Source organism: Nansenia antarctica (assembly GCF_963989245.1).
Source record: "Nansenia antarctica genome assembly, chromosome: 2".
Lineage (NCBI taxonomy): Eukaryota > Metazoa > Chordata > Actinopteri > Argentiniformes > Microstomatidae > Nansenia > Nansenia antarctica.
The window spans coordinates 57,998,515-58,022,935 of record NC_137675.1 but is presented as its reverse complement, the minus strand read 5'-3'; the positions used below and the strand labels follow the sequence as shown (position 1 = coordinate 58,022,935).

General features: G+C 48.3%; 2 protein-coding genes across 2 annotated transcripts; one reads left to right on the top strand and one right to left on the bottom strand.

Annotated features, from left to right (window-relative positions):
- Positions 1–1,723: 1,723 nt before the first annotated feature.
- rfx1a (regulatory factor X, 1a (influences HLA class II expression)) lies at positions 1,724–11,957 on the top strand (the record flags this gene model as incomplete). Its single annotated transcript, XM_080524837.1, has 17 exons — positions 1,724–2,075; positions 2,537–2,646; positions 3,778–3,873; positions 4,686–4,777; positions 5,040–5,484; positions 6,223–6,404; positions 7,124–7,243; positions 7,534–7,664; positions 7,871–7,989; positions 8,505–8,614; positions 8,979–9,130; positions 10,069–10,166; positions 10,353–10,502; positions 10,818–11,026; positions 11,318–11,471; positions 11,600–11,645; positions 11,797–11,957. 17 exons carry the CDS (start codon positions 1,724–1,726, stop codon positions 11,955–11,957), a joined length of 2,727 nt encoding a protein of 908 aa, XP_080380963.1.
- Positions 11,958–16,326: 4,369 nt separating this feature from the next.
- On the bottom strand, positions 16,327–24,343 carry LOC308149648 (far upstream element-binding protein 2-like; the record flags this gene model as incomplete). Its single annotated transcript, XM_080522535.1, has 18 exons — positions 16,327–16,444; positions 16,746–16,990; positions 17,276–17,479; positions 17,954–18,042; positions 18,295–18,407; positions 18,977–19,273; positions 19,588–19,712; positions 19,817–19,919; positions 20,039–20,191; positions 20,470–20,568; positions 21,919–22,090; positions 22,330–22,387; positions 22,514–22,585; positions 22,754–22,812; positions 23,029–23,065; positions 23,250–23,309; positions 23,442–23,550; positions 24,206–24,343. The coding sequence occupies 18 exons, from the start codon at positions 24,341–24,343 to the stop codon at positions 16,436–16,438; spliced, it is 2,142 nt and encodes a 713-aa protein (XP_080378661.1). The 3' UTR covers positions 16,327–16,435.
- Positions 24,344–24,421: the final 78 nt, after the last annotated feature.

Sequence of the window (24,421 nt, the reverse complement as noted above, 5' to 3'; positions counted from 1 at the left end):
GATAGGGGTACAAAATGGCGGGTGTTGTAACGTTAGTGATAGCTGTTTTCAAGATAGGAGCTTGATGACCAGCTAGTCATCTAACACAGCAGCGATGCTAGATAACCTAGCTAGTCGTATCGGGGCACAGCCACAATATGTTGAAATATACGTCGTGTGTCGTTTTGATAGCTAGCTCTCGAATTTGCATTCGAACGCGACCTACTAGCTAACTAGCAAATGTGTGAGTTTGCCAGTCAACGTACTACATTGGCAAGACAGTCTAATAACGCGACGGAAAGTTTATTTTACAGTTATATTTTCGGTTAGTGGAATGCTAGCCAGCTATGTCAGAGGATTTGAAAGTTGTTTTGGCTTGAGTAATGTCAAGCCACGAAGGCACAAGGTGTCTACTCTCTCAGAGGGAGGGAAGTGAAGAAATATCTAAGGGGCGTGTCATGGATGAGCGTGACTATTTAGATATGCAGTTGTTTCAGCAATGGACAACTAAAGATGATATCAAAAGGAAAAGGGCACAGATATTTTCAGAAAGCCCAAAGCCAAATAGTAATTTAGCTGGACGGAGAGTCAGCTCATATAGTCTGATTTGCAAACGCCATAAGTTATTAATCTGTTTGGGACTCACGCACCATGTAGGTTATATTCTTCTACAGTGGTGGTGGAGAATTGGTCTTAAATCTTGCCATAAAATATTGATTCATATTGTAGATATTGTCATATTGTATTAAATTAGATTAGGTTAGATCAGATTCAACTTTATTGTCTTTGCAGAGTACAAGTAACAGACAACAAAATGCAGTTTAACATCTAACCAGAAGTGCAAATAGTGATATAGTGCAAAACATGATATTGTAGACAAAATAGGATATTTACAGTTATGAAGTGATAAGTACAGTAAGATAGTATGTACACATATGAAGTGATATAACCATACTGTTGTGAAATAGCTAGTTCCCACATAGGCTAATACAGATCACTTTATTGGTCTCACAGTGTCTCCTCGTTGTGTGTGTGTGTGTGTGTGTGTGTGTGTGTGTGTGTGTGTGTGTGTGTGTGTGTGTGTGTGAGAGAGAGAGAGAGAGAGAGAGAGAGAGAGAGAGAGAGGTAGAGGGAGAGAGGTGGGCTTGGTTGTTGGGGGGAGAAAGAAAGGGTGTCAAGGTTAGAGGGTATTCTATTAAAAGAGTGGCCTAAATTCTGGTGAATGGCCTGCATGTCTTTATCCCATTCCCTTTCCTCCCAACAACAACACTCAGATCGTGAAAAGAGACAGCAGCAGTGATCGCATTACAGGTAATGGGACACCAGATGCCTTTCCCGTCAGTCCCCCTCCTTCCCCACATCTCTCGAGTTGGCTGCACTGCTAACAGTTTAGGAAATGATCTCTCAGTCTGAAGTGAATTTGCTCAATATTAGGGGCAGATTGAATCTACGGAAGCAGTATTTCCTCATGCCTTCAGAAGCTGAAACCGTGGATCCACTTTTCGATTGTCAAATGTAACCTAGAAAACAGGAATAAATGTAGTTACATTGATCGAATATGCAAATGTGTTGATAAGGAATATCCACACAGGTTCTGTCTGGCCTTACACATTTTTTCACTTCAAAGAACAGTTGACAAGATGAGCTTCATTTTAGATATGCTGTGTCATTTCACTGTCGGTTGCGAGAGCTTTAAAACATTTCTTCATTCCTTTTCCTGTGGTCAGCGGTTCCAGCTCTCATGATGGCCACAACAGGCTACGTGGGGGAGTTGCAGCCGACGACCCAGCCTCAAGGGGCAGGCATGAGTATGACAGCCGGACAGCCGTCCACCTCAGAGCCCGCAACACCTCAGTTCCTGGCCGAGCTACAGACCACAGTGGCCCCGCCCACTGCTGCTGCTCCTGCAGGACAGACCAGCCCCCCTGACCAAGCCCCCCCCACTGCCATCCAGAAGACTGCAGTGAGCGCCCAGGCCCCACCCGCACAGGCCCCACCCACACAGACGCAGTATGTGACGGCAGAGATCCAGAGCTCCCCCACGCAGGCCAGCAACTCCCAGAACACCCCCCAATACATCGTAGTCACCGTTACAGGTGAGGGCTTTACTTGGCACTGACCCAACAAGGGGTAAGTGTTGTGCTTTTATGTAGGTTCTGATATAAGATGGATACCAATTGCCTCCCTCAGCAACAGTCTTACATTTCTGCATTTTTTTTGTGTGTGAATACTTTGGCATTAGAAAGTGATGCAGCCTTTTTAGGAAGTGTGATTAATACAAATGTGAGACAGACAGACACTCAGCTTACACTTCAGATAACACTGAAGTTTCAATCTTATGTCGGTGAGAGGGAGAGGAAGTAATACCTAGTAACGCTTTCTGTTTATGCTCCGACTTCAAGAGAAAACTACAGATTCAGCGTTAACTCTAGACATGGGTAGAAAAAAAGGGTAAATCAAAGAATATGAAACTTCCCCATCCTTGTAAGCTAGCGTTGTTGTGACTCATAGTGAGGTGACACAGTTTCATGTGACAACTTTCTCCTCCCACCTCTAGAGGGCTCTCTCCACTCCTGTGACTCTGTGTCAGACTCCAGCTCCCCTCCAGCTGTGGTGCAGACTGGGGTCCCCACACAGGTGGTGCAGCAGACGCAGACAGTTCAGCAGGTACCCCCCCCCCCCCTTCCCTTCCCCATTCACACCACGCATTACAATGACACACTTGGAACCACACAGAGAAACCACACATTCATTCCTGATGGACTTAACTAAGCATAAGAAAAAGGCTCTTCTAGAAAGAAAATAAATCGTCTATGATACTGACATGAGACTGATCCCAAGGCTTTCAGGTTTTGCTGCGACGGTGGAAGCACCATTATGTGGGAATGAGAAGTGTAAACCTGACCTGGTAGCGTTGGGCCTCGTGGGCCTACAGTAGTTTGTCAAAAAAACGAACGAGGCAAAATTCCATTAAAACTAGCATTGTCTCAGAGTGCAACCAGATATTGCTCACAGCGTTGAATCTCTCTACCCTACAGTGTCTGTCTGTGTTTATTACTCCCTCCAGGAAACATACGACGACCACGGTTCTTTAATTACAGATGAATTTATTCTCTGATCTCAAATCCACCATTTCACCATTCAAGATTCACCATCATCATTCACCATCATTCACGGTTGAACTCACTGGCTGCACACGACCGAGAGGGAATAAGTTCACTTGAATGTGAAAGTCTTCAAAACCAAAACATAAATCTTCTATTTTAACAATCTTCAGTTAACTTATGCACAAAGCTTCTTGCTTTTTCTAAATACCAGCAACTTAAACAGAGTACTTGCTAACTCCTGCTAGCCAAACCAAAACGGAGCATCTTACTTGTCTCTCACTCATATTATTGACATGTGGTGTTCAATGATGAAATGTCACACTTAAAGAGGTACCTGTGCAACACTGAATGTAAAATAAGTTCTTACATAGTAAACACAGCAAATCAATATCCATAAAATAAAATACATATATGTAACATCAACAAAAAAACTAAAGAATTTCAAGTAAAATGAATAATAACAACAAAATGATGACATAAGTAATATGTATGGCAGTTCAAGTCAGGACATTTGAGGAATGGGAAGCGTAAGGGATAATGTTCGGGTTGGGTCATCTCCGGTTTTAGCGCATATTGTTACACACGGCTGTCAGCTGTTACCAGATGCGAGAAAGAGAGCTCAGCCATGCTCAGTCATGCTCACACATTCTCCTTTTTTCTTCACCTGTATGTTTTTTTTCCTGGCTGTCAGAGGTCAGTGGTGCAGGCCACGTCCCAGATCCCCAAGACTGAACAGGGCACCCAGCTGAGTATCACCGACCTGCAGTCTGTCCACCTCCCCCAGGAGGTAAGAGAGACGCACGCTTGGTGTGTGAGACTATCTTTGTTATTTATGATATTGACATCGCTCAAACCGTCTGAGGGTTGAGGGAAAGTTTGTATCAATAATTAAACAACATTCTGAATTCCGTGACATACTTTCATTCTTTGATTCTGCTAGAAGTCAGATAAACCTCACATTCCTGTGGCTGGTTACAGATTCTGGACAGCGAACAGAGAGAGTGGGAGGCAGATGCAGGGAGAGAGAGTGAGGTAGAGGAGTGGACAGAATTCTTTGTATGGGGCTCAGACACCTTCCCCATCTCTGTCTCTGACGGCCAGCCACTGCTGTACGACGCCACCACCGACCTCAGAGTAGGTCACTGCAGGAGCCAACGGAGGTTACTGCTATTGCGGTGATAAGGGAAAGAAGCAGGGATGGGTCAATTCAGGAAGTACACTGGAATTACAATTCAATGATTGCAAACGGGGGATTTTTTTCTTGTCAATAAACTGAACAGAATTTTTTTGACATTGCTTCCTGAATTCACACCTGTCCTGGAAGGAACTATAGGTAACATGGTTTAGTGGGTAGGTTAGGTATTAGGCAAGCAGCAGTATTATCAGCTTCAGGGAAGTTGGCTTCAAGCTAGGTCATTGTTCACTGACTTGAATGCGGCTGTTATTTCTGTAGTTTAGTACTTTATGATTGACCTGTGTCATAATAAGAAAGGGTTGGAGGAATAGAAGACTATGAATAAGTTTGAGTTTTGAAATGACCTTGAATTGTCATTCAAGTGTGTGTGTGTGTGTGTGTGTGTGGTAACGTGTTCTCCTCAGGTGCAGCAGCAGCTCCAACAGGTGCAGCACGTGTACACCAACCAGGTGCAGTATGTGGAAGGGGGAGATGCCAGCTACACCACCAGCACCATGTAAGTTTACCCTGCACTACTCTGCATGAATAGCTACTCTGGCTACTGTAGATAGATAGATCTGTCCTTGGGGACATCCCCATACACACAACACCTCAAAGCGAACCCTATTGAATGTCGAAGGGCCTCTCTTCTCTCTGACCTCTCCTCTCCTCTCCTCTCCCCTCCTCTCCTCTCCTCTCCCCTCCTCTCCTCTCCTCTCCTCTCCTTTCCTCTCCTCTCGTCTCCCCTCCTCTCCTCTCGTCTCCCCTCCCCTCAACAGTCGTTCAGGCAGCTTCTCCTACACAGACACCCCTCTCTACACCCAGACCACCACCGGCCCATACTACGAAGCCCCCCCAGCATCGGGCTCACAGGTCACCACCCCGGGGACCCCCCTGACCGTCTCCGTGACGACGGGCGCCAGCGGCGTGTCCATGTTCGTGGCCGGGACGGGGCAGATCGTGACCAACCCCACGGTGGTGGCCGGGGCCGGGGCTACGGTGGTGACGACGGGGGGCACGGCCAACGGGTCAGGGGACGGGGCGGGGGCCAACGGCGGCGGGGGGGGCAGCTATGTCATCCAGGGGGGCTACATGCTGAGCGGCAGCGGCGGCGGAGGGGGCAGCAACAGCCAGAGTTACTCGCAGAACAACGCCCGCGCGTCTCCCACCACCGTGAGCGTGACCGAGGGGGAGGAGAGCGGCGTGCCGTCGGCAGACAAAAAGGTAGGCAGAGAGACGCCAATCGAAAAAAAAACTCCATCTTTTACCCGCCTTGCCAGGCTCGGGACTAGACTGACGGGGAGGGGGGGGACGTGTGTATTGTTCTTTTGGCGCTTGGAAAGTGACACTCAGTCATGTGTTACGGAAGCAATTTACCATGAGAGGAAGGGGGTTGTGGACTCGTTTACCACTGGTACAGGGTTGTGGCACGAGGCGAAGCCGAGGGCCCCTGCCCTTGAATGGTAAATTGCTTTTCTACAAAATTGCTTTTCTACAACAGCCACCACATAATATAAGAAATAAATACACAGTTTTTAACATTAATTTAATTACAATTCATTTATTTACAATCATTAATCGTTTCAGAATACATATATCCTTCCACCACAGAATATAGTCCCATAAACAAGAACAAGATACTGGAAATGCGGTCTGAACTGAAGGTTGTCGGGATATTTACCACTGTTGCTAGCCAATCAGAATCCAGTATCCAAACATGCTGTTGTAGAAGTCGAGCTTTTCAATCATTCGCTTTTGGAACAGCAGCGGTTAGAATTGTTCATTTTGTTTACGGTTTGTGTGTTGTATGCAGTAGTAGACACTGTTATTCCACACTACTGTGTGTGTGTGTGTGTGTGTGTGTGTGTGTGTGCGTGTGCGTGTGTACACACTGTATGTGTACAGTATGTGTGTGCTGACTAACCCCTCCAGGGCTCCTATGTCTCTCTCCCTCTCTGCCAGGTGCAGTGGCTCCTGGACAACTACGAGACAGCGGAGGGGGTGAGTCTGCCGCGCTCCACCCTGTACTGCCACTACCTGCTGCACTGCCAGGAGCAGAAGCTGGAGCCCGTCAACGCCGCCTCCTTCGGCAAGCTGATCAGGTCTGTCTTCATGGGCCTGAGGACACGCCGCCTGGGGACGCGGTGAGGAAGGACACGTCAGACAGACAGATGAGACACACATCCAGATGCATATACACACACGCACACACACACACACACACTGACTAGCAGACACACACACACACACACACGCACAGACTGACAGACACTAACAGACATACAGATACACACACACACACACACACACACACACACACACACACTGACTAGCAGACACACACACACACAGACACAGACACACACACACACAGATATACGCACACACACACACACACACTAACAGACACACACGCACGCACAGACTAACAGACTAACAGACACACAGACACACACACACACACACACACACACACGCACAGACTGACAGACACTAACAGACATACAGACACACGCACACACACACACACACACACACACACACACACACACACACTGACTAGCAGACACACACACACACAGACACAGACACACACACAGATATACACACACGCACACACACACACACACACTAACAGACACACACGCACGCACAGACTAACAGACTAACAGACACACAGACACACACACACACACACACACACACACACACACACACACACACGCACAGACTGACAGACACTAACAGACATACACACACACACACACACACACACACACACACACACACACACACACACACACACACACAGAGTAGGGCCTCCTGGGTGCTGAGTGTGAGGTAGTGTGGTCTGTGTGTGCAGAGGGAACTCCAAGTACCACTACTACGGCCTGAGGATCAAGGCCAGCTCCTCTCTGATCAGACTGATGGAGGACCAGCAGCACCTGGCCATGAGGCAGCAGCCCTTCTCCCAGAAACAGAGGTGGGCTGTCTCCCTTCTCTCTCTCTCCTTCTCTCTCTCTCTCTCTCTCTCTCTCTCTCTCTCTCTCTCTCTCTCTCTCTCTCTCTCTCTCTCTCTCTCTCTCTCTCTCTCTCTCTCTCTCTCTCTCTCTCTCTCTCTTTATCTCCAAACCCATCTCTCTCATTCTCAGTTGTGTACTATTATTGAATCTCTCTCTTCATGTGTGTAAGCCTGTGGGCGTCAAGAAGTCGTCCGTCTGACCGGTAGTGTGTTAACCCCGCTCCGGCCTCCCCTCCCCTGCCCCCCCTCAGGTTGAAGCCGGTGCAGAAGGTAGAGGGGATGACCAACGGCATGGCGGCAGGCTCGGGGCAGCAGCAGCAGCAGCAGGGGGCAGGGCTCTCTGACATCAGCGCCCAAGTGCAGCAGTACCAGCAGTTCCTAGGTGAGAGGAGAGGACGGCCATGTCGGTCACAAGACGGCCATGCCAGGAAGGACACGGGCGCCGTACGCCTGTCCGGTCTAGCGTGATAGACGCCAGATAGACGCCAACGAAGAGAGATGGAAGGGATCCTCTATGTTCTGATGGCTTAGCCAGGCGTGTGGCCCTACCTTACCTGTGTGACATCACTGTCCCTCTCGTCCCCCCAGATGCGTCGCGGACCCTCCCCGAGTTCCCTGAGATCGACCTGCAGGGCAAGGCCCTGCCGGAGGGCATAGAGCTGGAGCACATCAAGGGCTTCCAGCTGCTCTATCGGGAACACTGTGAGGTGCCTGTCTGTATGTCGCACTGTTCGTTTCTCTGTCTGCCTGTCTGTCTGTCTGGGTGTCTGTCTGTGTGCCTGTAGGTAGGTATGTATGTATGTATGTATGTATGTACAGTACCAGTCAAAAGTTTGAATGGGGAAGTGTGTCCAAACCTTTGACTGGTACTGTATGTATGTAGCCATATATACCACCCCCCCTGTCTGTATGTCTCAGTTTCTTTCTCTGTCTGTCTGTCTGTCTGTCTGGCTGGCTGGCTGTTCTGTCTGTTCCGGACAATCGGCCCACATCTGTCTTATCTTTCTGTCAGTCAAACCTGGTAACCTGACCTGGTGACAGCCTCACTCTGTGACCGACCGTCAGCATACCCGTCTGTCCCTTCGTCCGTCCGTCTGTCTGTCCGTTTAGCTTAGAGACAGAGTTTGTCTGCTCGTCCGTCCGTCCGTCCGTCTGTCCGTCCCTTGTTTCAAGGCCAGAGCGTTGGTACTGAGGCCTCTCCTCCTCCTCCCCTCTGTCCCAGGCCATCCTGGACGTGATGATCAACCTGCAGTTCACCCTGGTGGAGACGCTGTGGAAGACCTTCTGGAGGTTCAGCGAAAACCAGGCCCAGGACACAGGCACACTGGCCGTGTAAGAATGTTGTGACACACACACACACACACACACACACACACACACACAGAGCACAGTCTCCTGCTCACACACACACACACACACACACACAGAGCACAGTCTCCCGCTCACACACACACACACACACACACACACACACACACAGAGCACAGTCTCCCGCTCACACACACACACAGAGCACAGTCTCCCGCTCACACACACACACACACACACACACACACACACACACACACACGCACACACACACACACAGACAGAGCACAGTCTCCCGCTCACACACACACACACACACACACACACACACACACACACACAGCGATGCTGATACACACCGGCGTGTTTTTTGTTTCCGATGTTCCAGGCATGACGAGTCCGAGAAGCGGCTGCCCAAGACCTGCCTGGTGATCCTGTGTAAGTACGACCCGGTGCTGCGCTGGAGCCGCGACTGTGACAACACGCTGTACCAGGGCCTGGTGGAGATCCTCATCCCTGACGTGCTGCGGCCCATCCCCAGTGAGTCACAGCACACCGCCAAGCACTACGTCAAGCTACATAACCCTATGTGTCGGAAATACACAGTGGGGAAAAGGACAAACATGCCCTCAAGATATTCCATTGAATCGCGGATACTGTACAGGGGCAACAAATGCCCCTCAACAAATGCCTCAATCATGAGATTTCCGTGCTTTGACGCTGTCATTTCGTTTAACAACTTGCTGCTCATGCCGCAACAGTCACCGCATTTACGACTAGTCTCCAGTACTAATCTACAGTACTAGTAGTGAATACGATTTGATTTGATTTGATTGGTTCTGTCAAGCACTTTCAGAACACACGCTTCCCTGCAAGTCACACGGCACAACTCACATAAATCAGAGGGCAGATGACAGTCAACCATGAATTGTCTCGGGCCAAAAGAGCTCAGTTATCAGTTCAATCATTGAGTTATTTTTTTTAACTGCAACAGAATGACAGCTGTCGATCGTTAGCTTTCAAAAAAACATGTTTTATGGGGTTTAAACAAACCATTTTTAAAAGGGCAATGACAGGCGCCTACAGTTAATAGCGCCAAAAGTGCATTCTACAATGTAATAAAGAAGTCATAAAGAAGTGATACAGGGCCGACCGTGCATTATTTATGAATCGGGTTCAGTGCTGTGATGGAACAGAAGCCTCCAGGGACTGGGGTTGGCCAGGCCGAATCTACAACTGGTTTTGTTAAGCTGTACTTTTGAGAAAATGCAAGGCAGTGGAAAATAGAACATTGAAAATGAAATTGAATTACGTGTCACTATGCACTACATAGGTCTGCATGAAGCTACATAACACTACATACTGTAGACCAGGTTGGAGAGTCTTGACACACACACACACACACACACTTCACACTACACGACACTACAGTATGTTGCAGTGTCAGGTGGAGGTCTTCAGTTCTCTCCTGTCTCCAGGTGCCTTAACTCAAGCCATCCGCAACTTTGCCAAGAGCCTGGAGAGCTGGCTGACCAACGCCATGATGAACATCCCAGAGGAGATGGTCCGCATCAAGGTGTGTGCTTGTGTGAGCTTGTGTGTGCTTGTGTGAGCTTGTGTGAGCTTGTGTGAGCTTGTGTGTGCTTGTGTGTGCTTGTGTGTGCTTGTGTGTGCTTGTGTGTGTTCCTAGGAAAACAAATACACGTGTGTGTAGTACAGTATACATTGTTGTCATTGACATGGATCCCTCCCCTCCATGTAGGTGACGTCGGCCAGTGCGTTTGCCCAGACGCTGCGCAGGTACACATCCCTTAACCACCTGGCCCAGGCGGCCCGCGCCGTCCTGCAGAACACGGCGCAGATCAACCAGATGCTCAGCGACCTCAACCGCGTGGACTTTGCCAACGTGCAGGTCGGTTGGACCTCTTACTCACCGGCGTGTGTCTAATCTCCTAGTGTGGTGGCTGTTGGTGTTGGTGTTGGCAGCCGTGGTGTAGTCAGTGGCAGTGTCCCATATCAGGGTGTGACGTTGCAAAAATGTGCGACAAAGGTGGCCAGATAGCTTATCACATCCTGTAATGTGCGGGAGTAACTCGTCGTGAGTCAGCTATATGGATGTGTCAGAAATGACAACTCCTCCCTCTCTTTCTCCTCCCCTCTCTCTCTCTCTCTTTCTCTCTCTCCTCTTCCTCTCTCTCTCCTCCTCTCTCTCTCTCCCCCTCTACAGGAGCAGGCGTCGTGGGTGTGTCGGTGTGAGGACCGGGTGGTGCAGAGGTTGGAGCAGGACTTTAAGCTGACACTGCAGCAGCAGAACTCCCTGGAGCAGTGGGCTGCCTGGCTGGACGGGGTGGTCACCCAGGTCCTAAAGCCCTACCAGTCCAGCGCCGCCTTCCCCAAGGCCGCCAAACTCTTCCTGCTCAAGTGGTCCTTCTACAGGTGAGGTGCCAGAGTCCGACCAGAACCTACTGTATGTCTGCACGGTCTGTCATCATACTGGACTTAGAGGAGGCATTCAGGGTGTGGTTATGGAATCAAACAATTTCTTAGAAGGGAAATATTTATATAATGGGGAGAAGTGACTTTTCTCTTCCCTATCCATAACAACTCCCCCCCCCCCCCCTCTCTCTCTCTCTCTCCCTCTCCCCTCCTCTGCCCCCCCCCCCCTCTCTCTCTCTCTCTCTCTCTCCCCCTCCCCCCCTCTGCCCCCCCCCTCCTCTCTCTCTCCAGCTCCATGGTGATCAGAGACCTGACTCTGCGCAGTGCTGCCAGTTTCGGCTCCTTCCACCTGATCCGCCTGCTGTATGATGAGTACATGTACTACCTGATAGAGCACAGGGTGGCCCAGGCCAAGGGGGAGACGCCCATCGCTGTCATGGGAGAGGTACACGCACACACACACACGCACACACCCACACAATGTATTATTAGGACCTCATTTTCTGGTGTTGATAAAAAGATTGAATGGCTTTCATGAGATACTGATACTGTCATGTATCCTCATGTCCCCAGTTTGCCAGTCTGGGGAGGAGTTTGAACCCACTGGATCCAGACAAAGGTAAATGCCAAACATCCAATAACCAAGATATCCTCTGGATATATGCACAACTAATGGATCTGATGATACCCTCTGTCCATGATGTTGTTGTTGTTGTTGTTGTTGTTGTTCTAGTTGTTCTAACCCTCTTGCCTCGGTGTGTTTGTTCCAGAAGAGGAAGAGGAGGAGGAGGAAGAGAGTGACGATGAGTGTCAGGAGCTGTCTCTCCCCTCAGACGGGGTGGGGCTGGGGGAGGAGTCTCTGGAGCCGCCCGCCAAGTTGGCCAGGACCGACCAGAGGGTGCTGTTCACCACGGGCCCGGAAGACAACTGAACACACACACATGTACACACACATGTACACACACATACACACACACATACACACACACACAAATACACAAATGCACACGGTAAACATGCATCTAAACATGCCAACTGATGTACACTAATTAGCTCTTACACTCATAGTGATATACAGTTGTACAAACCAACTGATGTATATAGGTTTTTATACATACTGTACACACACACACACACACACACACACTACCACATGAAAACACTGTACACACAGACACACATACTCTGGAAATTGCTGCAGTCTCTAACACACATTAAAACTGGTCCCCCAGTACGTACACACACCCACCCACACACACACACACACACACACACACACACACACACACACAGACATTCTCACTAAAGCCTGGATGCCACAAGGCCCACCGTCACTGCTGTAAGCACAGTCACACACGCACGCATGGACGGGCACGATCGGCGAAAGACAGGTTGCGATACCGCCAATGAACTGACTGGCACACACACACACAGCCCAGGAAGTCTGGGTGAAACACAGAGCACCTGTCTCTCAGTAGGACGGACGTGTGACCTGAACTAGGACCTGCCATGTTTCTATCAAGGAGTCACTGACTGACCCCAGAGCAGCACACTGTACAATGTACAACGCCAGCCTGGGCCCAACCCTGGTGAAGGGTCACTGCTGTAACAAGGTGGCCCTGAAAAAACACTAATGAGATGCAGCCTCCATAAAGCAACCCTCGTTAAAAAAAAAAAAAAAAAAAAGGGAAGAGGATGTCAAGATTCAATGGTTGCCCCGAGAGTCATTCTTAGTGGACCCTTTCGCTGTCACGCCCATTTCAATCAAAGCCCAAGAGCCAATCAGAGGGAGACGGACGGGGCTGCGAGTGACAGCGGACTGTGAGGGAGTTGTTTGTGCGTGAGTGTGTGCGTGCGTAAGTGTGTGTGTGTGTTTCTTTTCAAAGCCCTGTAGTGTATTGTCTGTGTGCTTGTGTGTGCACTGGGGTCCTAACTGCTGTGCTGTATTTTTAGGGTTTGAATGAATACGTGTGGTATTTGTGATCGTACCGGTATGTGGGTGTGTCTCGTAAGTGTGTATGGTAGTATGATGGTCAGTCTGTGCTTCTATGAGAAGCGTTGACTGTTTTTTTTGGTGGATATGTTCAAAGGCATTCAAAATCACCTTGGGAGAATGTTTTGATTTCTGTTTTAATGCTGTTATTGTTATTTTTTTGCCTTCATTTCTGGTAAAAGAGGGTTTTTAGGGCGGTTCCTGTTCCCTGTGCCCTCCTATAAAGATGTGTTCTTGTCAGCGCCACCTATGTGGAAAAGTACCCCTATACTCCCAGTCTCTCACCTGCACAGAATGTCCCTCTGCCACCGACAGTGCAGTTCTGCAAGAGGGACTTGGTTTACTGTGTTGGTGTTCCAGTGCTTCATCCCTGTCTGTTTCCTTGTCCTCAGTGGCCTCTCGTCGTCCAGACATTTCATTTCCCCAGCCTTATGTTTATGTGTTTTTAATTTCTGTGCCAAACTTTGATTTCCCTTGATCAAATTGTTGTTTGCTTGCATGTTCCAAGGAGGACTGTGCTGGGGAGTTAAGGACATGATCATATGCCCACTCTGTTTCTATGTTTTGTATGGTGTATGGTGGTGTGGCGTGTCACACACTACAAGTATCATTTGTGTGTATTTATTGGTGTGTGTGTGAGTTCAGGTGGATGGTTGGTTTCAGTGAACATTCATGTACATGAACATTTCATGTAGGCTAAGGCCCTGCTTCTTTGCACAGTCCCAGTCTGTCTGTAGGTCTTCAGATAACACTGTCTGTATTACTGTCTGCAATAGTCCGAACTGTCAGCTTCAAGGTCCCTATACATCTCTCAAATGTGTATATGCATAGAGAGGCACAAGTGTTGCATGTGGAAAGCCCCCTTATGTGCAAGTGCTGTTATGCTGTGTGTTAAGGGCTTGATGTGAAATCAAACAAGAAAACCACAGATTGCTTTGCTGGCACAGTCCTCTACATCTTCCTCCACCACTACCATCTACCCCTGTGTACCGCATACTGTGTCTCACTTCTGTCCTTCCTGCCAATATTGTTTGTCTTCATCTTACAGCCATATTCATATAACATTGTTTACCACTAATTGGTTGTTAAGCATACACGTTCAAATGTCATAGTTAATATAATTTATTGAATGTCACATTGATTGTCTACACCGCACATCGTGAGCCTCCAACCAGCATGTTTTGAACCCTCTGGGCAGCCTTCTGCTAGTGCTGCGTACCACAGTTGATGACATATCACACCGACATTTGAGGATCTCCTCTACAAAGGCCATTGTTATCCAGACAAAAAAAGGTTTGTCATTTTTTATAGTGTTCAGTTTCTTACTTCTAAAAACACACAAAAAAAATGTATGTGGCAGTGTTTTATGAATTTGGTCAACTACAAGAATGACTGTGCCTTTGGAGGTTGTAGAATGCAATTCAGATGTTTTTAATTTTAAAGATATAAATAAATTAAGAATTTTTAAAATTGTCATCGAGTCCCCTTTGTTTTGTCATATGTTCAGACGTGCCTCTGTTTGACAGTTTGCAGACAGGCTCTGCCCTTACCCATCTGAGGTAAGTGTGAGACTGACACGTAGAGCACCTCTTTGTAGCCAGGGCTTCTTTGAACAACACCTGTATCCTGTCAGTTTAACAGTCAGTGGTGGTCACAGACTCACTCTCTACCCCCGCTACCACACACACAAGAAAACCATTAGACTATTTACTTAGCCATGTTAGAACTTAACACAGGGGCTACCTCACCAATCAGAGGTAAAGCAGACTGCTCTCATGTCACATTGGATCGGTATACCTCCTATAATAGATACCTAGCACCCTATAGTTACATGGCTACCACAGCTACCAAACACCTACGACAGTTTGCAAATGAGTGCTCATTAGGTTTGTCTGCATGCCATACTACGTAGCTGAGCTACCTCTGCAGATGTTCCTATTGGAGGCAGCTTGCTAGAGACACCTGGTGGTGGCTGAGATATTTGGGCTGCCAGTAGGTCTGTATCAGTGCCTGTATATACAAGACTAGTATGAAACCATGCAATACATGACCTCCATTAAAACTGGACTACCTGCCTGAATTCATTCACTCCTTGATAAAGGGGACACAATCACACACAAAGCTGGACACACAAGTTTGAAAATACATTGATGTTTGCCCTTTTAATACAACAGAATATTGCTGCTGGTGGTCATTTATTCACAATATTGACACTGTGCTGCCAAATGCAGACTCATCAGTGCCAAAGCTGCCATTCATTGTCAAGAGTTATCAGTGATTCAACATGTCTGACACTGCTAACCTCAAGATCCATTGCTATAGGACACATTAGCAAAACTCCATCTTTAAATGTATTCCAGTGCAGCATTTACCCATAAACACTCATCAAAACTTGATCTACATGAGAAGGTGGGAGGTCAGGAAATCTTTAATTTTGAACGTTTTAAAAACAAGCGATATAAATCCAAGCTTACATTGTATAACATGACTTTAGTAGACAGAGGACAAACTAAAAACATGACACTGTTCTATCTCCTCCCACAAACTAAACACGTGCCAAGTTCATCAGAGCCTTGTGTGGCACACACTAGAGGTGACTTCCCATTGTAGATATACCCGTGGGTGTGTTGAGTAGCTTTCAACAATCTGGGAAGTCTTTTCACTGTGCTATCACACACTCGCACACACACACACATGCATGTATCATCATCACTTGTAAAGACGCATTCTTACACTGTACACAGTCACACACAAACGTACAAAGGAAAACAACAACATTGTACTTCAAAGTAAAAATGGATGGAGACCAAGCAACTTGGGTGATGGGAATGTTCCAAATCAAAATAAGATTTAAGTGAAACTGCTGAAAATCAAAACTAAATCAGCTTGAAAAGCCAAACCTCCCACTATTATTACTTCTACTAGAAATGTAATTCATTATAAATCAATACTCATTTCAGTAAATGCAGTAGTAGGACCGGAAGCAAGTACTCTTAGTAGACGGTTTCTCTGGTTAATAGGACAGGGAGAAGAGTTTAGGTCAGAGGGTGAATGATGATGAGTGTCTCAGCCAGTGAGTTCAGGGCTCCCCCATAGTCATGTTCTTGATTGACAGATGGAGAAAAGGGAGGGAAGGACCAGTCGAGTAGCACGACCTTGTGAATCAGTCCTCTTATCCCACTCACCAGCAAAGCACTAAGAAGGTTTTTTGTTCTGTTCATATTTTATTAAAAAGTGTTAGGGTGGTGAATCGGGTGGTGATTTTGCCATTGAATCACAGCTTCAGAAAAAGAAAAAATACTCCTTTCAAACTAAAATTTGAAAACAAATTAAAAATGTCCAGATCCCATTGGCTGTCTGGGTTAAGTAGTATCCTTTTTCTCCTCTTTCCAAACTCAATTCTCAGCCGCGGCATCTCACTGTGTCTGCAACACAAACACAACAGAGCAAGAGTAAGACCTTAACGATGAATTGAGAATCAAGGACCCCAATTGAAATAAGCCAGTGGCTTTCTTGGGTTTTTATCCTTTTAGTTGACCTTGTATGTAATATGTACTTCCATGTACCTACTTCTGCAAATCTTCTAATAAAGTTTTCAATCAAATCAATCAATCAAAACCTTTAAGGCAGCCGTGGTTGAAACATTCATACTGTTCACCTGTGGGGAGTTTCCTTTAAATTCAAAGGACTTTATTTATGGGGTGATTGTTCATTAATATAGCGTACCTGCTGTCCTTGCTGAGGGGTGCCAGGCTGCCCTGGCTGCCCAGGCTGTCCTGGCTGGCCGTAGTAAGCAGCCTGCTGTCTGTAGTACTCTGCCCAGGCAGCGCTGTAGTCCTGCTGGCCTCCCCCGGAGGCTGGAGCCCCTCCTCCTCCTCCTCCTCCCCCTCCTCCTCCTGCTGCTGCTGCTCCTGGGGCTCCAGGTCCACCAGGTCCACCGCCTGCCCCCGCGGCCGAGCCTCCTGCCTGGCCTAGAGGAGCAGAGGAGGGAGGGCCTTACTGACACAGCCCAATCCCAACTGGACACCCCAGTGTGTGTGTGTGTGTGTGTGTGTGTGTGTGTGTGCGCGTGTTTTCACTTGAAACTACCATTCACATAGTTGATGCATGAAAACACATTATAGGGTTCAGCCCTGAAAGAGCAAGGCCTCCAACAGATACTTGTTGTTGTTCGTATTTTAATCGTGTGGATAGAATTGGTTTATCATGCTAAACATCATGCAAAAGTGTTACGGTAATACAGCATTCTGTCTCACCCATCTTCTTGTAGTACTCCTCCCAGGCCTTGGTGTAGTCCGGCTGACCCCCGGGGGTCTGGGCAGGCTGAGGCTGTTCGCCGGGTGCAGGGGCGCCGGCGGGGTTTCCAGGGTGCTGTCCTGGCACGGCGCCCCCTGGCTGCTGATAGCACTGGGCGTAGTAGGCAGCCCAGGCTGCGTTGGGGTCCACGCCAGCTGCCTTGCCTAAAAAAGATGCAGTTGGAGGTGAGGTCCTCATAGGGGTGAGCTTGCCCTGCTAGTGTCCTGTGGCTCGGAAACCAGGGGGAAAGAGAGACAGGGTTATCAAGAGGTGGTCAGACAGAGCGAGATGTCATTCTCCCATCACAGCCTGGCGCTAACAGTCCCCGGGCAATGTGCCGCTAAAGACTCCTCTCTATTGGAAACATTCATCTGAAACGACCGATAGGGTAAAGCTCAAATGTAGGGCTCCAACACAGCCCACCTAGGCTCGGCTGAGGTGCCTCTGGGTTGCTTTCGCCCATTCTGTCCTTTCATATGAGTGAATCACAAAGACAGGAAACAAGGAAAAGAAGCCGGTAAAAACACTTTGCCCGGCAACACTATACGGAACAATAGGGCTGCAATATCTGACATGCAACAGCTTCACTGACTGTGGGGTGGTGAAGTCAAGGAAGGGGGGGGTGGGGGGTCACTCACTGGGGTCATGGGGTGCTTGGGGCTGCCATTGCTGGTAGGCGTTGCCCCAGCCTTGTGGGGCGTACTGGTGAGGACCTGGGGGGCCGCCACTGGGTAGAGAGAGGAAGGACAACTCTGTTAGCACTCAATCACGGCACATTGCCATTGGTCAGGACACAGTAATGGAATATCTCAACAAGTAAGAGAGCCAATGAGGAGGATAATCACAATGTTGTTGTTTTCTTTACCTCTACACCTCCATTACAGAGTGAATAACATGGTACACACAGTGTGATGGCCTCCTAAGTCTAGTGGAGCCACGCCACACTACTAACAGTGTGTGACGGGGAGGATGGACTTACTGTGGTCCGGGGGCTCCGGGAGGGCCGGGGTTGTAGGGATTAGGATTATAGGGACCCATGGGACCAGAGGGGCCCGGTCCACCAGGACCAGGACCAACAGGACAAAGAGGGCCCTGGAAAACACAACAACCAGTCATCAGCATGTATTTTGTACATGGACACAGATGTGACACGGTCTAGTGTTTTGGTCCGCATGTTGGCAACCAATCAAAATGTTCAGACTTTATTTTGAAACACGGAAATCCATAATTTCAACATTGTTGAGAATCACAACACAAACTCGCTAGTCAAGCCGAATGCTGCAATACAATGGATTCGGTGAGTAATCCCCACTGCCTAGTTAACTATAACACTACCGTACATTGTTAGCAGGCTCACAAAACAAGCTGTGTTAGTTGACTAGCGAGTGTCATTGATTTTCAACAACGCAGAAATGTATTCACATTTTTCGAAAGAAAAGTCTTAACATTACATCGGATGCAGACATGCGCACCAAAACGCTAGAATGTGTCACATGCTCTTCATCCCAGATGTGCATATGATAAATAGGCCCTTCAGACTGTGTAACACTGTTTTATATAGAGCCTTGTTTTTCCTGATGCCATGATGGGGAACGCTATTCCATCTTATATATTGGACCACCACCACCACCACCACAGAGCTGATGAGTAGAGCCCCGTACCTCGATCTTGTCCTCGATGAGCTGCTTGGCGTGGTCTATCTGCTGGGGGGATCCCCGGATGACAAAGAGCTTGAAGTTGGGGTCCCCGTTGGGGGGAGGCTGGCGGGAGATCTCCACAAATGCCCCCGTCTGCTGGTTGATGGCCTTGACGTTCTCTCCCCCACGCCCGATCACCAGGCCACACTTGTGGGCAGGGATGGAGAAAGTCATCTCCCCTCCAGGGGGGCCCCAGTTACCCTGACCCCGACCACGACCCCTGCCGCCGCCTGGGGGCATTCCTGGAGGCCCTGGGGGGCCCTGTATGGAGGGGTGGAGAGGGGGACACACCGTTATAGTCTCAGTCCTGAATGCGTTCACTGTTAAGCCTGAGTTTTTTGTTTAAACTGAGGGTATTTGCTTAAATGTTCCTTGGATCGGTCAAGGGGTTGTTGTTGAGTTCATTTAATGAAATCATTCTGGAGATTACCACTAACAATATGTTAAATGTTGCTTATACCCCAAAGAATGGCAATGACATGAAGGCTGCTGCAATACACTTGCTTGTTAACAGTACCCTGTTATAGTGGTGTTATTTACTGTGTATAAGCTGTGTGTGTGTGTGTGGTACGCACCCCTTGTCCTCCCTCCTCCCTGACCCGGATGCTCTGCAACAGTTCGTTGATGATTTGGACGGCATGGTCACAGCGGTCAGGAGGACCCATGATGTGGGCTATCTTATCAGGACCTGTGCCGTCATCTGCAAAGACAATACGTTTTAACACACAGAGCTTCACGGCACACGTATGCAAAGCTTCTTCATTTAGCCGTCACAAAATTAGAAGAAAAAAAAGAACAATGTACCCGGTTTGAACTGTATCCTGACTCCAGCGTCGTTCTGAATCTTCTTGATCATCTCTCCGCTGCGACCGATCACCACTCCTACAGAATGTCGCGGCACTGGAACCTGTCAGAGCCAATCAGAGAGCCAAGTACCTTTTTACAAACAGTCCTACGTCAGCCCAGTGTTGGGGAATTGCTTGTCTTGACAACAGCTCATGTACTTCCTCACACACACACACTTACGTCCATGCCTCCACCTCCACTTACGTCCATGCCTCCCTCTCCCCCTCCCCCTCCACCTCCTCCTCCTCCCATGCGAGAGCCGTACTCGTTCCTGTCTCCAAAGCCGGGGTGGTCCCTCTCCCTCAGGATCTCCTGCACCATCTCCTGGGCTTGCTGAGCAGCCCCAGGACAGAGAAGGATTCAGACAGGCAGGCACACAACCGCAACTGACACAAACCCTCCACCTGCAGTGCAGCGTTACAGCAGCTTGCCGAAAGCAGTTGGTGATTACATGTATTTATCCAGAGCCACATATACAGATATTCAAGTATCTGCCTTTAACTAGAACTATTGTAATAGTGATTATAGGTTATAACACACATTTTCTCCCTGTGAAAGCCAGCAGAGTAGTTAGTAGTCTAGTTTACAGCTAATCTGCCCTATCAGTCTACCTGGACTTTGTATGGCTCCCCGATGATACGCAAGGGCTTGTCCTGGTTGGGTCCCTGTGACGCATCCTGGATAAGGATCATCTTCACTCCGGCTCGCTCCTGAAAAAAAAAGAAAAAGACACCAGTGTTCCAGTGTTTCCCTAGGTTTGCTGCCTTGGGGGGGTGGCATGGACCGTGGCATGGACCCCCCCCCCCCCAGGGGGTAAGACCCTGCCTCATACCAGCATCATGTCCAGGGGTGTACTTGTACATTAAGCCGCCTCACGCTACGGAAACAGGAGATAGGCTCCTGCCCTATGGGCCATTAGGCTCCAGAACCATCGGTTCTCAAGGCTACTTACTTATGTGGTCTTGACTACCTGTCCACTTTCTCACCTGGTTCTTGCTGTCTCTCTCTCTGGTGTGCCGACACCATCCTGCTCTCTCTCCTTCTCTCCCTCCCTATCCTCCTCTCTCCCTTTTGCTGTCAACCAAAAGGTAAACAAAACAGCCAGAGTATTTATAATCTAATAAGAGGCATAAATTGATCCATATCAATTTATAACATAATTAAAATTGAATATTGAATTGCTGTGGGCAATCCAGTCAGATAATCATTTGACTTTACTCTCTCACCTGAAAAAAAATCGTATGTCCAACTATAAAAAACAGACATTTCCAATGCTTCAATCAACTGTCCATGTACTGTAAATATGCCATTATGGTATTACCATGAAGCCCAACTCTAGCAGAATAAGAAAGATAGTATCAACTAAGTAAGTAGTATCTACTTTAAGTAAAATAATAAAGTGCCTCCAGTTAGCTCTTTAGCTGGCAAGTGTGCAGGGAGACTAGCTCATCTCATCACCTCTGAGCTAGCTAGCTTGCTAGTTCTTTGACACTATTTACACTATGGAACTATAGTCAGACACTTTCTAGTCACGATAATAACGACCAATTTTAACCAATTTTCTCTGTCAGAACACTCAGCAATTATATTTGCTAACGTTTCAACTTGCTTACTTTCAATCTGCAAACATCACAGCCGGCAAAAACTCTTGCGTCTCGCGCGCACACTTGCGCAAAATCTTGTATTATTCTCCAGCGCTGGCACAGCGCGAAGTGTGGAGATAGGTCTGGCTATGCGAGACTACGGCGGAATAACGTTACCAACGAGCCTATGGGCTTGCCACTCGCCAGATTCGGGTTGGGTGCGTTTAAAAAACGCGGATATTTTAGCCTGCTTATCAGATGTTTGGTGTCTACGTCCGTAATAATTCCTCTTTCTTGGGGGGGGCGGGGGATTCCGTTGGGAGGGCGGCCCGCCCCCCCAAGGCAATGGTAGGGGAAACACTGTGTTCAACGCTGCTAGGCTTATCCTTCCTAAACATCTAAACACCTGATCACGACAGAAATGTTGTCAACAGAAACGCACACGTGTGTGTCAACCGAGGAGCCCAGTGTACATACCTGGAGCTGTTTGATGGTCTCTCCTCCCTTGCCGATGATGAGGCCGGCCTTCCCTGCAGGGATCATCATCTCCTGCACCGAGCCACTCTGCCCATTGGTCGCCTCGTGGAAAGAAGAAGGGGGTGTGCCCCTCCCTCGGGAAACAATCTCTTCCAACAGCATCTTGGCTTGCCTAGGGAAGACGGAGGGACAGTCATCCGATGAGCACAATCACATGGTGAAAAGTATTGGGCAGTATAAAGCTAAAACAGCAATGGTATATTCATTCTGTTGCATAAAATATGTAATATTTCTCAGACAAACCATTACCTCATCTGTGTCAGCAAAGATGCATATAATCTTGTTCACACACACACACACACACACACACACACACACACACACACACACTTTGTGGGGTCTAACACTTACTGTATGGCGTCTGGGGACCCTGTGAGAGAGACGCTCCTCTCTGGTAGACCGCCGCTGTCTAAACACAAGCCACACACAAGTCACAAACAACCACACTGAACACAGCCAATGGCCAATTCTTCAAAAGAGGGAGAACAAAAAAGTGGGGAAAAAGGTCCAACAATAATCTTGCTGAAGGACATACCTGGGGCTATCTGAACCTTGCAGCCCGAGTCCTGCTGGATCTTATTGATCTGTTCTCCACCACGACCGATGACTGGGAGAGAGGAAGAGGGGAGGAGTTTATCATCATGTGGGGTCTAGTGGACTCTGTGGTTCATGCTTTCACAACGTCGGTAAAGGGTTTCAGCTCAGGATCTGACCACGATCAGCCCCAGACATTAACACAAACATTAGATGGCCGTGTTAGAAAAGTTGCACTCACTGAGTCCCACCATGCTGTCAGGGACACTGTAGTCCTCCGAGCTGGTCGTGGGCCTGGCGCTGTGGAGGGGAGACAGGGAGGAGCTGAGATGGAGGTCACATTCAAACAGTACTTAATAAAGACTATCATGAAACCCTTGAATGTCTTTCTAGAAGAGCCCACATATTTCCAGTATAGTCTCGTTTTGAATACTGAGGAATCCTAATTACAACCACGGGTGGTGGAATTATCAACCGACAATGCGTTTCATCAGTTACATGCTCTGTTGACTTTACCTCTGCTGAGCAAGAGCGGCTAATTGGGCTCCGATGGCTGTGAGGAGACGAGAGAGAGAGAACAGGTCTCAGATTACTGACACATTGCAAGATAAGGACATGACAAAACTAAGCAGCAAACACTGGCAGACAAGGGGAGATGGGGCAGACAGACATGCTCTCGGTAAAATGTATGTAAGATATGGATCATGTGTAGCTGTAGAAAAGAGGGAAATAATTACACAGGGCCGTGGCTGAGTCCAGGTCACTCTGTGGGGCCATCTTCTTGCTCTCTGGTTGATCTGATACAAAAGCAAATGATAGAAAGCAAATTGTCACCTATGACTCTCAAAGTGGTCTGTGTGAATTATGGGCTGTGTATGTGTGCCACTCTTGATAAGTGTCTGGAGTAGAATCAATGTTGATTATGATACCTGGGTCCTCAAGCTGCCTTTTCTGTGCAGTGAAGGGAAAGCCGTCTGTAGCATTACTGATGTTCATAGGGGGACCCCCAGCAGCATCACCGCCAATCTTAGCAGCAATCTGGTGCACACATCCAAAACGTCGATTGAGGGAACATAATGAATAGCACTCTAACGCAACTGAGACAACCGCCGCAGAGAACGTTACACTCATTGAACTTACATTACTTTGGCATAACTGATTTCATATTAAACGAAACGCTTGCCAACCATGTGAGCAGAGTAATTTGTTGACAGCTGAATATGTATTATTTATTGATTGATTATTTCGTTGTTGGGGTTGCACCCAAAACACAGGCGCGTGGGGTGAAGGCTCGAGGCCTGCCTGTCTGTCACACCATCAGGACTGACGCGCTGCTAGCAACCAAGCTAAGCTAGCTAGCCAGTGTCTGCATGCGAGCAGCCCGAGAGTGCTAACTAACTAACTACCCGCTGGTTAGACAAAACAATGTTGCCACCGAAAAAGCCACAGCTACGGGGACACACGACAATAATAAACCATCGTTAAATAACAGGGTATTCTTCGAATTAGCTTACTGTATTAGCTGACTGCTAGTTAGCATGTTTTATTGCATTCAAACACTACAGTTAGCGGGCTAACGTTAGCTAGCTAACTAGCTTTGTGGCTCAACAACGAGACTAGCGGGACATCCCCAACTCTCTCTCCTCCCCTCCTCCTCAGTAACAACAAGCTCCACTCCCCCTCCTCCTCTCACCTGCCGGGCCCGCTGGACCGCGTCCGCGAAGGCATCTTTCTTGATTGCGCCGCCGTTCCCAATCGCTGCTGTCTGTCCGCCTGTGAGAGGTGCTCCGGCCCCGGGCGAAGGCACTGGAACTGTGCTGAACTCCGCCATGTTGGAGGGCCGTGAGGAGGAGAGGAGGAGAGGAGACCAAAGTGTCAATCAGCCTTCAGCGTGATGAGGCCGGGGCAG